The sequence below is a fragment of the Amia ocellicauda genome, chromosome 7 (genome assembly GCF_036373705.1).
Source record: "Amia ocellicauda isolate fAmiCal2 chromosome 7, fAmiCal2.hap1, whole genome shotgun sequence".
Lineage (NCBI taxonomy): Eukaryota > Metazoa > Chordata > Actinopteri > Amiiformes > Amiidae > Amia > Amia ocellicauda.
This window is the reverse complement of record NC_089856.1, coordinates 3,115,739-3,131,189: the sequence shown is the minus strand read 5'-3', so window position 1 is coordinate 3,131,189 and position 15,451 is coordinate 3,115,739. Positions and strand designations below refer to the sequence as shown.

Below are 15,451 nucleotides of genomic sequence, written 5' to 3'. Positions count from 1 at the left end.
CTGTGTCAATGTTTACCCATGACACGACCTGCGTGAACACCCATAATAATGATTTTTGAAGGGGGGATGGGAGGAGAGCAAGCTTGTTTTTCAAGTGTATACAAATGTCAATTTTATTAAATGTATGGTGGCTTTAAAACTGAATTGAAGAAAGTGCAGTTGCTGCAGTATATAAACATTTGAACTAAGTTTATTTATTGGCAGACACCCTTTTCCAGGGCGATACAAGAGCAATACAACAGTGCAAAAATACAATACAAAATGACAAATCAAACAATATAATTACAGAAGTGCAGGTCAAATATACAGTTATTATATGATTAGGCGATATAAATGACTAAAATCTGCCTATAATCCAGGATTGTACCTGAGCCAGGAGCAGTGCAGACTCTTTGCTGATGCACTGTGGCAGGTGTGCTTTGCTGTAGCAGATGGAGAACAGAGAACTAATAACCCCAGGGAACACAACGGTTGTTGGGCCACACTTCTGTTATTGTTGCTTTGAACACGCAAGTGCCCAATTTGCAGGATGGATTGGCTTCTGACTTCCTGAACGACAGAGATCAGGTACTTTTGAACAGTTTCAACTCCATTCTGACCCTTTCTGACCCTGGTGCATCGGAAAATAAATCTGCACTTCGATTTCTGTCCATAAGAGAGCGAACGGAGTGCAGTACAGCTCGAGGATTTGGTCAGAGCCCGTCGAGAAGATCCATTCAAGAAGTTCCTATGATTTTAAAGCAGTTTCAGGATGTCAATTTATGATAACGCAACATGTCAGGAACAACAACATACTAACTCAGTGGATTATTTCAGTGAATTTTTACTATTTTTACAAAGGCTGAATTTAATTATTGATTAACTCACTCCCCACCACGCTCTCTGCTTCAGGGATCAGCGTCAATTTCCGGGTGGCTTCAATGACTTTGAATGTGTTGCTGTGCTGGGCAGGGGACTTGTGGAAAGGTTCATCCCAGTGACCCGAGTCATAGTGGTTATCATGTGGAGAAGCACCAAACGATCAGCAATCCAATCGAGAAAGTGGAGAAGAGATATCTGCTCAACGCCAGTTTTCCCATCTTTAAATCGGTCTTGCTTTGACAGGTTTGCAGAGGCCAGAAACCCCTGTGAAAGGTTTGCAGTCAAAGTGCTGAAGAAAGGAGAATACATAGCCAGTGAAGATTTTGACAGGTATGGCTTAATTTTGGTTCTAGTGAGGCCACGAGGTCACGAGGCCCTGTGCACATGAGCAGCCCCCCACGCCCATTCCGCCCCCCGAGGGTAGGGACCTCTCCGCGGAGGAGCGGGATATCTTCAGAGACTTCGACTATGTGACAGAGTGGTTTTAGAGCTGGCGTTGGGCGAGGAACACCAGAACAGCAACACATTGGAAGAGAGAAATCAGAGCAACATCAGAAGTGAAGAACATCAGCCGGAGCAACTGAAACGCAAATGGGAAGGTTTGTGTGGAATACAAAAAGGGAAAAAAGGGAAGTTAAAGACTGAGAGGGACCTGCAGCTGTTTTCACAGACCCGACCGCGTAACATGACCATGTGAAGAACCCGGCTTCAGCTGCTGGCAGAGAGTCGATCATTAAAAGACAATCGCACTCAAAGACGCCTCCTTGTGCTGGGAACTCTTCTCAAGTCCTTTAGGTCATGTTTTTCCTCTGCACCTCTTGGGGAGGATTGTCCCATGAGGCATCTGGAGGCCTGTGGCGTTGAACCTCACTTAAGGTTTGCTTGGAAATCCCAGAGGAGGTCTGGCATCAGCGCCGGTTATGAACATCAACAGGTCTTCAAATGTCACGTCATTTTCTCATCTGTTGCAGGCAAAGGAGTATTAATATAAACTATGACTCACACAGTGTACATCCTCAGCGTTATTATTTATACACATGTAGAGTAATCATGGTTAAAGGAAAACATGACCCAATTTCATGGCAAATATTTAAAGTCAAAATACAGGAATTCCTCTGAATCACAGAAAGAAAAGATTACCAATAGCAAAGTTTGCTGCTCAGCCAAATCCGATATAATGAAACCAGATCATATATAAAATCGTATGTTGATGGCTTGTATATGTGCAGACTCTGGAACGCGTCACATCTCGGGAACAAAACTAAATCTGTATTCTATTATTCGTGCAACACAGATCCTTACTGTTCAAGTACAGCTCCCAGGCACGGACGCTCTCCTCCTGCACCTCCCGCTCTGTGGATCCTCCCGATGAACTCCCGAAACGGGTCCTGGAATTGGTTTCCTCGTGGCGCTGAAGACTGGAAGGCAATCATGTTTTTCTTTGCCACGTCTCACAGGTTCCTGCAAGCAGAGACCATCTGTAAACTCTGATATCAAGTCTACAGTTGTAAAGAACAAATGTTACTACAAATCTGTATAATTAGAGGGCATGGCGCTCTGTACAGACTTCCTCCAACAGAAACTTCTATCTGTGCTGTTCTCGCCACGGGCGAACGCCTCCGAACGCTCGCCATGCAATTCAAGACACACAAGTGTGGCATGGGGACACCGGTTTGGCTCCCAGTTCCACAAATTGCTCCCCAGCATAACACTAGTAGGTTTAAAATTGAACCCTTTCTAACATCAATAGGACCTAAAATGATTCTGGGGACTTTTAAACACCAAGCAAGCCTAGGAAAACTAAGCTCTCCTTAATAGTGCAAAAGGAAACAGTTTGGGTGAAACCATTGTAGCACTAACTTAGTACTGCTATTACTTTTACAGATTCTGTTCAATTTAAAATGTAGAAGATGTGTACACTCACCTAAAGGATTATTAGGAACACCTGTTCAATTTCTCATTAATGCAATTATCTAACCAACCAATCACATGGCAGTTGCTTCAATGCATTTAGGGGTGTGGTCCTGGTCAAGACAATCTCCTGAACTCCAAACTGAATGTCTGAATGGGAAAGAAAGGTGATTTAAGCAATTTTGAGCGTGGCATGGTTGTTGGTGCCAGACGGGCCGCTCTGAGTATTTCACAATCTGCTCAGTTACTGGGATTTTCACGCACAACCATTTCTAGGGTTTACAAAGAATGGTGTGAAAAGGGAAAAACATCCAGTATGCGGCAGTCCTGTGGGCGAAAATGCCTTGTTGATGCTAGAGGTCAGAGGAGAATGGGCCGACTGATTCAAGCTGATAGAAGAGCAACTTTGACTGAAATAACCACTCGTTACAACCGAGGTATGCAGCAAAGCATTTGTGAAGCCACAACACGTACAACCTTGAGGCAGATGGGCTACAACAGCAGAAGACCCGACCGGGTACCACTCATCTCCACTACAAATAGGAAAAAGAGGCTACAATTTGCACAAGTTCACCAAAATTGGACAGTTGAAGACTGGAAAAATGTTGCCTGGTCTGATGAGTCTCGATTTCTGTTGAGACATTCAGATGGTAGAGTCAGAATTTGGCGTAAACAGAATGAGAACATGGATCCATCATGCCTTGTTACCACTGTGCAGGCTGGTGGTGGTGGTGTAATGGTGTGGGGGATGTTTTCTTGGCACGCTTTAGGCCCCTTAGTGCCAATTGGGCATCGTTTAAATGCCACGGCCTACCTGAGCATTGTTTCTGACCATGTCCATCCCTTTATGACCACCATGTACCCATCCTCTGATGGCGAAAGGGGGTCAAACACAGTATTAGTATGGTGTTCCTAATAATCCTTTAGGTGAGTGTATACATTATTCATACAGTCAATTTAAATGCATTTCAATATTTTCAATTTAAACAAGTTGCTGAAAGCCCAGAATACTCATCTCTCTCTTTTGGACGTTTTTGTAATTTTTTCCAGTGTTCCAGCATTCTGGGTCTCTGGTCATTCCATGAAACTGGTAGAATTTGAGTCCCTCTGATCTTTTCAAGTATATTTTAAGTATCGGGCCACCAAAATCTCATTTAAAAAGGATTTTTTATATAAAGTGATCTGTCCCCTGTAATGAGGTGTAAGAAATATTACATTAATTTAACCTTAAATATAAAAAAGTATCTTGTTTTTAACTGACACCTAGTATTTTGTCATGTCCTCTGTGGGCTTCATTGAATTTGTACTTAGAATAAAACTAAAAACAAATCCAAATAATGCATACATTTTCCTTTGATGTAAGCATTTATTTGTCCTCTTTTGCCAAGAATGTATTTTTTCAGAAAGCCTTTTATCAGTCTTGTTTGTTTTTGCTTAGTTTTTACTGTAGTTAGGTTAATAAAATTCAAATTGATCCCTCATTACATGGTTATATAAGAGATACAATGTTTACAGAACATCTGAGTGAATTAGAGGACGTCCTGCGTCTCTTCAAGCCCGTTACACTAGTCTGTTGTGGTGTGTTCAGGAGAAAAAACTATATATTTTACCAAAATAAAGACCAAATCGTACCAGTTTGGTGGAATGACTTTTACCCTGTCAGGAAATACACACAGCAGCCAGTCCATTCTGAATTAATAGTATTGAGTCCCAACACTAAATAGATGAAAGAAAAAACATAATGAACACAAATATGACTTAAAATTAGGTAAGACAGTGACTGGCACAAGTTAAACAAGCATTTAAGGAACCAGCAAACCAACCATAGAAATATATCAACAGATAAAATACATCAAAGCATTTAGCATTTAAAGCGCTTTTGAACCTTTAATTTGCATCAAGACCGCAATGCAAATGTACCATGCATCTTTTGTCCAGAACAACAGTTCTCAAGTCACAAGAACATCAGCTGTGGTGAAACTGCTCATATTACAGTGAAACATGCGTCACCCGTGGCTCAGGGTTTTACGATCAAGGCGACCTGCCCTTTAACAAGCCTGGGGTCGGCGATGGCCCCTGCCCCTCACAAAGTGCAGCTCTGGGTGTATTTTTATTTTTGTCTTCCATTATCTTCACTTAAAAGAGGGCACCCTCAAAACAAATAAGCAACCCAAAGACTCTAAAAATGTCATCCTTGACCCCTATGGCCTAATCGTTTTCGCTTCTGCGCAGATCTGCAGAATCCCAGCGATCCCATTGGTGGAGCCGCGCAGACCTGCAGTGCGATGCCCGACTGCTCGGCGGTGGGTTCAGTTGTTCTACAGTGCAGGTTTGCCTTCCTTGACTCTGTCTGCATGTCACTCACTTATTCAAATTTAGATCCCAAACTTACTCTGTCTGCCTGTCTGAGCCTGAACCTGAACCTGTCCCCCCCACGACACATCTGCTGTTTTTTGCAGTAACAGCAATATTATTCCAAAACCAAACATTCTTTTGAAATGGAGTAGGCTATATTGACACATATATGTTTCTGTTTGTTTTATATCCGTGAGTTGACAGGTGAAATGTTTGGTTTTTCTCAGGTCTTGTTTGAAGTTCTACGTTTTGAAAATGCAGACCAACGTTAATACAAGCTGGCAAACTGTTTATCTAGCACTGCTGCAACATATAGAAATGGTCGTATATTAAGCATGATCAATGGCGGATTTTACATGTGTGTTTTGACTCAAAACAATATGCTCAAGCACCAGATTAAATGACCCTCGGGGTTTACATGACCTTGTCATTTTTTACACACATTTCGATGAAGCATGTTGCATGACAGTTTGAACGTTTAAGCTTTCATTTTAAAACATGTACTAATTAAAACGGATTTTAATATCCCTGGTAGCAAACTAGGTTAACTAACTGTACCAGTAGATGATGCCAGACAGTTTATTGATTAATACATGCCAGCCATATCAGTCATTTCAAACCCCATTCCTCAACATTTATATATCATATATATTTCATATTTCCATCATATTTTTACTAGGCAATTGAGCTTGTGTTCTAACAGTTTTAATATTTTAATATTCATTATTATAGTATGCAGCATGATGGTTATTATGTACGGCCCTCTCATGATAAATAATGTCTTTTGGATGTGTCTAATAAGGCGGAAATCTGTATTTTTACATGACATTCAACAGGTTAATGTTCGTTTGAAGCTCTACTCTTTACATGAGTCAGTCCTTGACCAGCACAGCCTTTTATTAATCACATCCATGATGATTCAGCCTGCCTAAGCTATTGTTTCCACTGTGTTGCTATATTTATAATCTGTAGATAAATCAACGATATATTACAACAGCATTTTAGTGCAACGCTACTTGTTCAATCATGACAATTCAGTGTGTGTTGTGTATAACTCTTACAGCAGTTTATAGAGTATGTGTGTTGTGTAGCACTGCATGGACAGGAACGATGGTCACTGCTGGTCACCCTGCCCGTTGCGTGTCATTGAGTTCCTCATGCTCTACACCTCGGTCCTGAACGTGTTGAATGGATCACTGTTGCTGTGGGCCTGTTAGTGCAATCACGTGGCAGCGCAAGCCAAGAAATCAGGGCCTGCAAGTGTACTGTACGCTGAACTGATTGCTGTTGTTTGCCATTGAGGCGCCACTGTTTGACCCGGTGCACTGTTTCCTTTATAAGAAATACAATTAAAAGGTTGCTAAATGGAACGATTGATGCGCTCCCCGCTGGCGTGTCGGCTGTGGAGGACAGATCTGGCCTTTGAAGATAAACACGCCTCCAGGTAAGCCACTGAGGAGAAAAGGGAAATGAGAAAGAAACCTCCACGCTGTTCAAAGAGACAATTAAAACCCAATCTTTATTCAGCGCTCAGAAAAGAAACGCAATACAGTACACTTTGAAGTGAAGGTGACACACATCGACCACACAACAGCTGAAGCGGTCCGACACACGAGCTTTCAGACGTGTGCAACGGGACACGTGTTGGCTGTCGATTTGTCTTCATGTGTTCTAAGGTTGTTGCGGGGTTTTAAATACAGATTGACTTTACTACTAAACCTGCTTGACAGTCTATGCTATAGCTTGAAAAATGACCCGAGGCGTGTTTTATACTGATATATATATATATATATATATAATGCTTCTAGATGCCTTAAGTGATCATTTGTTTAATGGTTTAAAAGATTTTCTGGACACCTGAGGCCGAGTGTAGTTCTGTTTTTTATTCAGAGTTAAAAGAAAATTGTGCAAAAGCTTGTCGTTTTCAGGGTTGACTTTTCTTGTGCTTCTTTGTCTAAGAGCCGGTATGAATCTGCAATGGCATTCAAGTCTTCACACGCATGTCCTTCACAGGGCGATCTAAGTGAAGTGTGTTAACAGTAACAGACACAAAAAAAGCCAAATCACCAAGCATTCGTCCACAAGGAAGTAGCGTTGTGGCAGGATAACAGACATGAGAGAATACATGAGAGATATATATGTAGTTTTGTTTTTAAAGAAACACGAGAGCTACTATGCTGAGGGATGTGGATTTATCGACGCCTCTGCATCCAAGTTTTGCTCTTACTTCTCATCACCGGGACAATGAACGGGAATGTCCCCGGAGCCGCTTCCCTCCCTGGAACTGCCGTTTTCCCCCTATGAAATGTAGACGAGTACACGTGCATTACAGAGCTAGCAAGAAGGGTGGGAGGGGTGTGCCAAGGCTGAACCTAAACTGGCAGAGCTGTACCCGAAGTCATTTAGCAGACACTGGAATTGGGAAAGACTCGGAGACTTGGAGGGTGAGCTATGACATCACCAGCAGCGACTGCGGCCTGGGCACTGACAGCGGGACTTCGGTCTGCCTCGCCTTGTCTGAAGGACGGAGCGCAAGGAGGTCAGGTGACTGGCTCGGGGTGGGACATGTTGTGGGTGCCTGAGCTTGGGGAGCCCCCTGGAGACCATGCCCTTGTCAATACCCCCAACGCAAAACCTTCCTTCTGGTGTCCTTGTTGCGTCACTAGCAGCTTCTTATATCGGCTGAAATGGTCCAGTAATTCTACGGTTGCCCATGTGGCTTTACTGGTCCGTCATCCTCACAGAGTAACCGCTGCTGCCGAGAAGCCTGGTTGCACAAAACACCTCAAGTTAAAGTGCTGCTTCTTTTTGAGGGTGTAACTAAACAAGACATGTACCTGTGAGCATTATAAATAGATGTGTATGCATATATTTGTGGCATTAAATAGTACACAAGGTGTTTTATGCAAGCAGTTTTGGGTTGCTTACTTTACGAGGCGCACAATGAGATCATGCCACACAGATCCCCTAGTCAACCAGCTCTTCAAAACAGGTGGCGTTTCTTCAGAAGCCGAGGGCGTGGGCAACAGGGAGAGGAGGGGATGGGGGGCGGGGGTACAGGCAGGGCAGGTGCAGGGGAGACTCCGGACCGGTCCTGGAACATCCCTAGAAGCCGCTGCCGCTGCCCTCCACGTCTTCCACGAAGATGGATCTCTTGTGCAGCAGGGTGTTGCGCTTGCTCCCCCGGGCCTGCGGGGGCCGCACGGGGCGGCGGCAGGGTGCGGGGTACAGGGGCACCCCGCTCTTGGTGGTGTCCAGCTCGTCGGGGTTGCCCTCTTGGGCCCGCAGAGCCCCCACCACCTCCTGGTCAGAGGGGCTGAGGGTCAGGCAGCCGCAGGACGCCTCCTCTGTTGGCTCGCCCTCCTCCACCATGCGGAAGGAGTCTTCCCACATCGATTCACACAGCTCCCTGCCGTCCTTGTACATCTGAAACAGAAACAGAGGGAAGCAGAGAGAGGAGAGGAGAGGAGGTCAGTCAGCGTAGCATTGGGCAATCTTGGAAGGTTTACATTTATTTATTTAAGGCATGGTTTTCAGCGTAACTGTGGAGTTGTAAAAAAGGTTGTAAACAAATTAATGAAACAAACTCCAAGCCTCTTCCCAATGTGAATCCTTTACTGATCTGATCTGATCTTTGTAAACAAATTAATGAAACAAACTCCAAGCCTCTTCCCAATGTGAATCCTTCACTCTCTCTCATTACTAAACCAAGCTGATAATGTGGGAACATTTAAAAATAGACTGGATAGGATCCTTGGATCACTTAGTTATTAATGGACACCAAACGAGCACAATGGGGTGAATGGCCTCTCTCGCTTGGACACTCTCTTATGTTCTTGTGTTCAAGAGTACCTGGACTCTCACGGAACCTGACATGTCAACACATTGATACACCGCGAATAAAAAGCAGATATTAATGCTAAAACACAGAGCCAGTGAATAGATGGAAGCAGGAGATCGGAGTCGTGCACTGAAGCAGAAAATGGCTGAAGCACCGTGGGCCTCGAGGCAGTAACGAGGCCGAAAAGCATTCAAGGTCACAAAACGCGCTTGAACTTGAACAACGGGTCTTGGATGAGGCTGAGTGAATCGATTGTGCGTGTGTGTGTATGTATGTGTGTGTGTCTGCGCCTCGAGCTTCCATGCACACACCTGCGCTCCGTGCGACAGTGATGGGATGTGACAGGGGCACTGTGTGCCGAGCGCCTGGTTCACAGTCCACACCAGCTGTGCACGGCCCCGGGACTCTCCTCACACGAACACGCTGCAGCTCTGTGGAGCGGACGCCCCCTCGCTCCGTCTCTGCTCCTGAGCCGTGCTCTCACCTCCATTGGCATCCCTGTCCTCCGCTGGTGGACATCAGCTATAGCGTGATAAGACCAGCACCCCACACCGGCTGGGACTGGGACCTCCTGCCCAGGGTATCGGCACAAGTACCCGGCCCTGGCCACTTCTGGAAACTCACTCTCAGCTTGGCGTCTCCTTGTGTTGCCCCCCCTTAGCATAACTGTTGTAACAGACTGTGCCGAAGAAGCATCATTCCCTGTAGGTCACTCTGTATAAAAGCGACCGCTAAATGACTAACCACTGCATGACTAATGCCTGCTTGACTAATTACTAACAAATAAACTGTGGGGTGTTCTGTTCATCTCCTAGATCGCCGTCATAGAATCAGATCAGTGTTTTTTCTCTAGGGGTGGAGACTGAGATGATTTGTGCTCTCCTGTATCCTTCCTGAGCCGGGACTCACCTGAGAGAACCTCGAAGCTGCGAACCACGGTTTCAGTCCATAGTATGACGAGAGGAAAAGGGCAGCCAAGGACTAATCTTACTCCCTGCTGAAGACAAAGCTCAACCCCGGACCTCACCCCTAAGACCAAACCACTTATAGGGACGCCGGAATACACAAGGAGAGTAGGAGACCAATTCAAGCCAGATCCCACAACCTCCCTTCCAGGCACACACAGTGGTGGAGTGGACCTACTGGGCGGATAAGGAGCTGTAGGATTGAAACCATGATGAATTACCTGCTGGTAGGGCACACACTTTCCAGTGCAGTTGTTTCCCTGGGGACTCCATTCCCAGTCGCTCACCCAGTTGCGTGCGCAGGTCAGGTCCTCCCTACAGGCCTCGAACCTGAAAACGAAACACGTCAGTCGTACAGGCGGGGCAATAAAAGCCTTACATGCACCACAGACGCCAACTGCAGCTCTTGCTAAATCGGTGCCAATGCGGCGTGCCTGGTGGGTACTGTTGAATACTCAGAGCCCGGACACAATGGCATTGGTAAGTGCAGCACGTTCCTCACATTAGGAGCGCGGTCGTAGGAGCAGCGCAGCTCCAGGAAGAAGCGTTGATGACAGGCCTGCCAGATTGATGTAACACTTTCTGACAGCTCAGCTTGTGTCGGCCCCATTAGCGATTTCCATTTCGGGAGATTGTTTTTCCCCCTCTGTCTTAGCTTTTCTTTTTTTTTCTCTCCACTGTTTTGTGTATTTTTCCGGGCTTTCTCTATAGCCTTCCACATCTGAGTGTGCGAATGGTGATGTTGGTGTGTTTGTTTTTTCATTAACCTCCAATTCAATTAAGACTCCAATTCAGTGCAGGTCTTTGGCAGAAGCGCCCGGTTCGTTATGTTATAACGTTATGTAATCAAACATTGGAGCCATTACCCAGCTGGCGGTGGCAGAGTCTAACAGCTGGAATGGTTTACAATTACCGGTGTTGATAGGGGCTTTATTTAAAGGGTCATATGTGTGCTTTATGTTCAGTATATGTTGATGTTAGCTAATAGACCATAAGAAGCATAATTCACTGTGTATTTTAATAGCAGTCTCTTATGATCTGCTGCCAACCAGGCGACACAATGCGATTACGGGCTCGTGTTTCTGACGGGCAGTTGTCAGTTTATGGAAGTGTATTAGAGGCCAAGATCAGGCCCCGCGGTGTGGCTGAGGTCTGCCCAGATACGGGGGAGGGAGTGACGGCGTGGTTTGGCTCACCAGTCCTGGCAGAAGCTCTGGCACAGAGGCACCCCCTGCAGGGCGGCCGGCCGGTGAGGGTGAGGCCAGCGGGCAGCGTCTGGGGAGCATTGGTAGAAACAAGCCACTCGTTTCAGGAACCCCTCGCAGCTGCGGGAGAGAATGGGGATCGGGGGACAAGAGGGTAAGTCATCATGGGTTGGTACACAAAGCAGTTTATGACAATACCCAGCTGTGTAGCCTGCAGTTGGACTGACCTGGCGCTGAGGGGGCCACACCTGTCCCAGTAGATATCATCGACCCGGGAGGCGGGCGTGGCGGCGATCTCCTGGGCCTCCTGCTCCGAACAGCAGGCGTCTGATGATGGGAGAGAGGGAGAGACAGGAGGGGAAGCACAGAGCTGGGTCAGACAGGGCTCCAGTCAGTTTCGCACAGGCTGGGTTCATGCTATGGGCTTTGGGAGACAGAAATAGATCAGTGCTAGCAGGACCCGGAACATGGCGGCAGGAAAAGGGGAAGTGAATCGGACGTACTGCAGTGGCTGACGGGAAGCTGGTGATTGGACACAGGGGGTCGGGGCTGTGAGATCTAAAGGGTTGAGAGCTGGGCACTGGGGCGTAGGGTCAGTGGCGTTTCCAGAACATCCTTATTTCATCAACGCCACGGGGGGGGGTTGGGTGCTGACAGTGTTACATCCGCGGTTGACTGCGGCGCACTTATTCTTCATTCTTCGGTCGTAATAAGGGGGCCCACTGGGGGGGCCAGCCTCATTTCAGGGGGGCTGTGGCCACCCCGGACCTCTCCCTGGACACACCCATGCCTAGGGTGTCAGGGAGTTCAATTTCAAGGATCAGGGTTGGAGGTGGTGCATTCAGGCAGTTAGTGGTAGGCTAGGGTGCTCAGGCAGTAATTTGTCAGGACAGTTCTGACAGCCAGTGAAGTCCAGTAATAATTCAATTGGTTAGGCAGTTAAGGGTTTGGATTCAACCAACAACCAGTGTGGCTCTGCTGGAGCAGGCTTGGCCACCCCTGCTCTTGCTGTGCCAGGTGTAGGGCTCTTGGTTTGTGTGTATAGTTGCCTGTTTGGATGTTGCTCAGGTGGTTTATGTGTGTAGTTGTCTGTTTGGATGTTGCTCAGGTGGAGAAGCAGCGGGACTCACTGTCGGAGTAGAGGGTGCACTCCTGCAGGTATGGCTCCGGACTGGGCGTGGCTTTGTGTTTCCCACCTTGGAGACACGCCCCATCTTGGCACCAAGCCAAACCAATCAGCATGGAGAAGGACACCGCTACCAGTGACAGCCACGTTTTGGCACTCATCTTTTCACCTGCGTCAACCTGCAATAAACAAACAAACAAACAAATACATACATACATACATAGTGTTTGTTTCCATTGAAATCAGGACCTTGGACAGCAAATACTGACCTGTTTACGCTACACACATTAAATTAAATTACAAGTAAAAGCATGCATACTTCATTATATTATTGTTATTTTAAGTGTGTTATGCTGAAGCCCGATCCTGCCTCTGCGAATCCTTCTGTATGACTGGACCGTTTCATCCCCAATGCACTGGGTCATCGGAGCTGGTCGAGACAGATCGATGGGTCTCGATGCATTAGTCAACCCGAGCGTGCGAGAGTTTTTCTGCAGTTTTAAGTCAGTGCCCACGCTGTGGCCCTTGATCCGGGCCACACTGTAATACAATACAGCCCACCGGGTTCTCGCTGCGTGGGTCTCTGTTTTCACCTGATTTTCCTTCCAGCTTTAAACACTGTTGAAAAAAAGTTTTGCAGATGAGAAGGTATCGCCTCCCAACGTTCAGTCTTTTGTACAGTGTGCGATTCGTATGTCGAGGTCTTGTAATACCGCATATTGTAGTCTATGTGCATATTTAATTGCTTACATTATGCACTTATAAACATTTCAGTACAAAACAGTCAGAGGTTTTGTAATTGTGCATACGTGTGTGTGTGTAAGATCTGGTCGACATGTGTGTACTTACAATGCATATTGCAAAAAAGAACGCATTTGATGTTCATTTTAAATAACAGCACAATGTCAAATCTGTGACGACCAGTTATTCTAGAAAACTCAACAAAATCGTGTAATCGTTTGCTGATATTAACACAAAAACTGAGCTTGTCATGTCTAATATATAAACCTTGTTTGTGTAGATCATTAATTAAAGAAGCCAGATTTGTTTTTTACATTTGCAACAGTCGGGAACGCGATCAGATTATGGGCACGCAGTCACAATAACAGACCGTCGGTCATGTTCTCTTAAGGTTTTTAACAAAATACATACCTAAAACATACCTACAATAAGTCTCACATATTCATTCTTGCTACATTATTATCTTGAATATAAATCAATATATTCTCATCTTGTGCTCCTTGAGTGCACTCGCCAGTATAAATCACATTCAGCCCACACAGCCGATCTGTTAATCAACTTTATTCGAAATAATTAGCAAGCGGTCGTCGGCTGGGGTCTTATTTTCGTGAAGAAATTAATTGCAGTGTGTGACTGGAATAAGTAGGTGCAATCCTCCCCGTTGATGCCCACTGTACAGTTGTAAACGTGTCGCAATATATCTAAGAGCTCGCTCATCCTTACAATCTGCCGTCATTACAATATCAGTGGCATCTTCACTTGAGGAATAATTGAATACCTATTATATCTGCCTGCGAAACTACATTGAATCTTGTCAAACACATCTGAAGTAACCGTCTCTTTTCTTGCCCTGCTGTTCAAACCTTTTCCTGCCAAAGCGACCCAGTGCTGCTCCCTCAGTACGACACACACACCACAGGGTTGCGTTTAAAATACAGTACAATACAATAAAATACATCAACAAACTAATAGCAAAACAACACATGTCCAGTGATTCTCCTTTTCTGTCTGTGCTACAATTAAACTGCAATTTCCCTTGCAAGGACACAAGAACTACTACTAATAGTAATAACAATTCCTATTTAAAGATTATTAGAACCTTTAGGGGTCCCAAAATGATGGACCACATCTACGGGGTACCGTCAGAAACGCAGACGGGTACAGGCAGCGCCCTACCTGTTCTGAGATGCCCGTGTGTGCGAGTCTCCTGTCCGGCCGCTTTGCTGCGATGCTGCGAGAGAGACGGGCAGGCGAACCCAGTGGCTGCGTCTTCTACAGAGATCCTCCTGCTCTTCGGCTCTCCGGCTGGTTAATTTATCTGTGATTTATCGAAGGGCGTCTTGATCGCCCCCCCCCCCCCCCCCCACTGACTCACACCCACACACACACAAACCACCCCTCCTCTCTCTCTCTCTCTCTCTCTCTCTCTCTCTCTCATTGGCTGCGTGCGTCCAGATCAAGGTTACCGGTGATGAAAAGCCATTGTTTATCATGCGCTCAGTAGTGGCACAGGCACCGAGAGGGGGTCTGGAGATACTTATTGCGAGTAGAAAACACATCTCTTTGTGTCTCCAAGACAAAATCCTTCTCCAGAGCCTGCTGTGAGGGTGCGTGTCTGTGGGGTGGGGGTCTGCTCACTCATGCCCGCTTCAACCTGTCGCGTCACGTCATGGAAAATCTGAAACAGGACAAATACAGATAAGCCCAGTACTCGAGTTCATGGCTTATTCTGCCCAGGCGCGAACTACACGTACGGGCCCTTGAACCTCCTCATGAAAGACGAGTTCTCCGGGGCTGTGACAGTGGAGGGGATGTGCTTCAGGACTCGAGAGGAGTTCCCAGAGGTGCTCTCATATGCAATCCAACCCATATACCTATATACCTATATTATATATATATATAGCGCCATTCCCTCCAAAGGCAACGCAAGGCTCTCAACAAAGCATACACATGAATAGGAACAGAGAACAGAGATTCTTTTTAGACGAACTATTCACGCCTCTATCTACTGCCTACATATTAGTATCAATACATAAGCGAGCATTGAATAGTGCATGATTTGTTGTGCACGGTGGCAGGCAAAGGAGATTTGTAAACGTCATGCTCAGCCCGGTGTGTTTACAGGGTGGGACGGTGGGTGGGCAACGCAGTTCTTTTGGTGAACTTTGCGCAAGTCGCTTCAACGCATCCACCGTCCCCGGCAACGTGACTGCGTTACTTTTAATTGCATAATCCGTCCTGCTTTTCGGTTTCACTTCATTGCCGGCTGTCGGTACAATCTCCCATGCATGTCACAATATTAGTGCTAGCCACTAATTTCTTGTCTCCTTCTTTAATCACTAAAAAATAACCTTAACCACACTGTCGCATTGGGAATGCAATTACGCCAAACACCTGTAAAAGCACAGAAGGTCCCAATACCGAGATATTCAGTGTGTGTAAAACA

General features: G+C 46.0%; 1 protein-coding gene across 1 annotated transcript; it reads right to left on the bottom strand.

The window, feature by feature from the left end:
• Nucleotides 1-6,627: 6,627 nt before the first annotated feature.
• rtbdn (retbindin) lies at nucleotides 6,628-14,339 on the bottom strand. Its single transcript, XM_066707934.1, has 6 exons — nucleotides 14,182-14,339; nucleotides 12,269-12,443; nucleotides 11,366-11,465; nucleotides 11,130-11,258; nucleotides 10,155-10,263; nucleotides 6,628-8,553 (listed from the first exon to the last, which is right to left on the bottom strand). The coding sequence occupies exons 2-6, from the start codon at nucleotides 12,423-12,425 to the stop codon at nucleotides 8,233-8,235; spliced, it is 816 nt and encodes a 271-aa protein (XP_066564031.1). The 5' UTR covers nucleotides 12,426-12,443; nucleotides 14,182-14,339; the 3' UTR covers nucleotides 6,628-8,232.
• Between the last annotated feature and the right edge of the window lie 1,112 nt (nucleotides 14,340-15,451).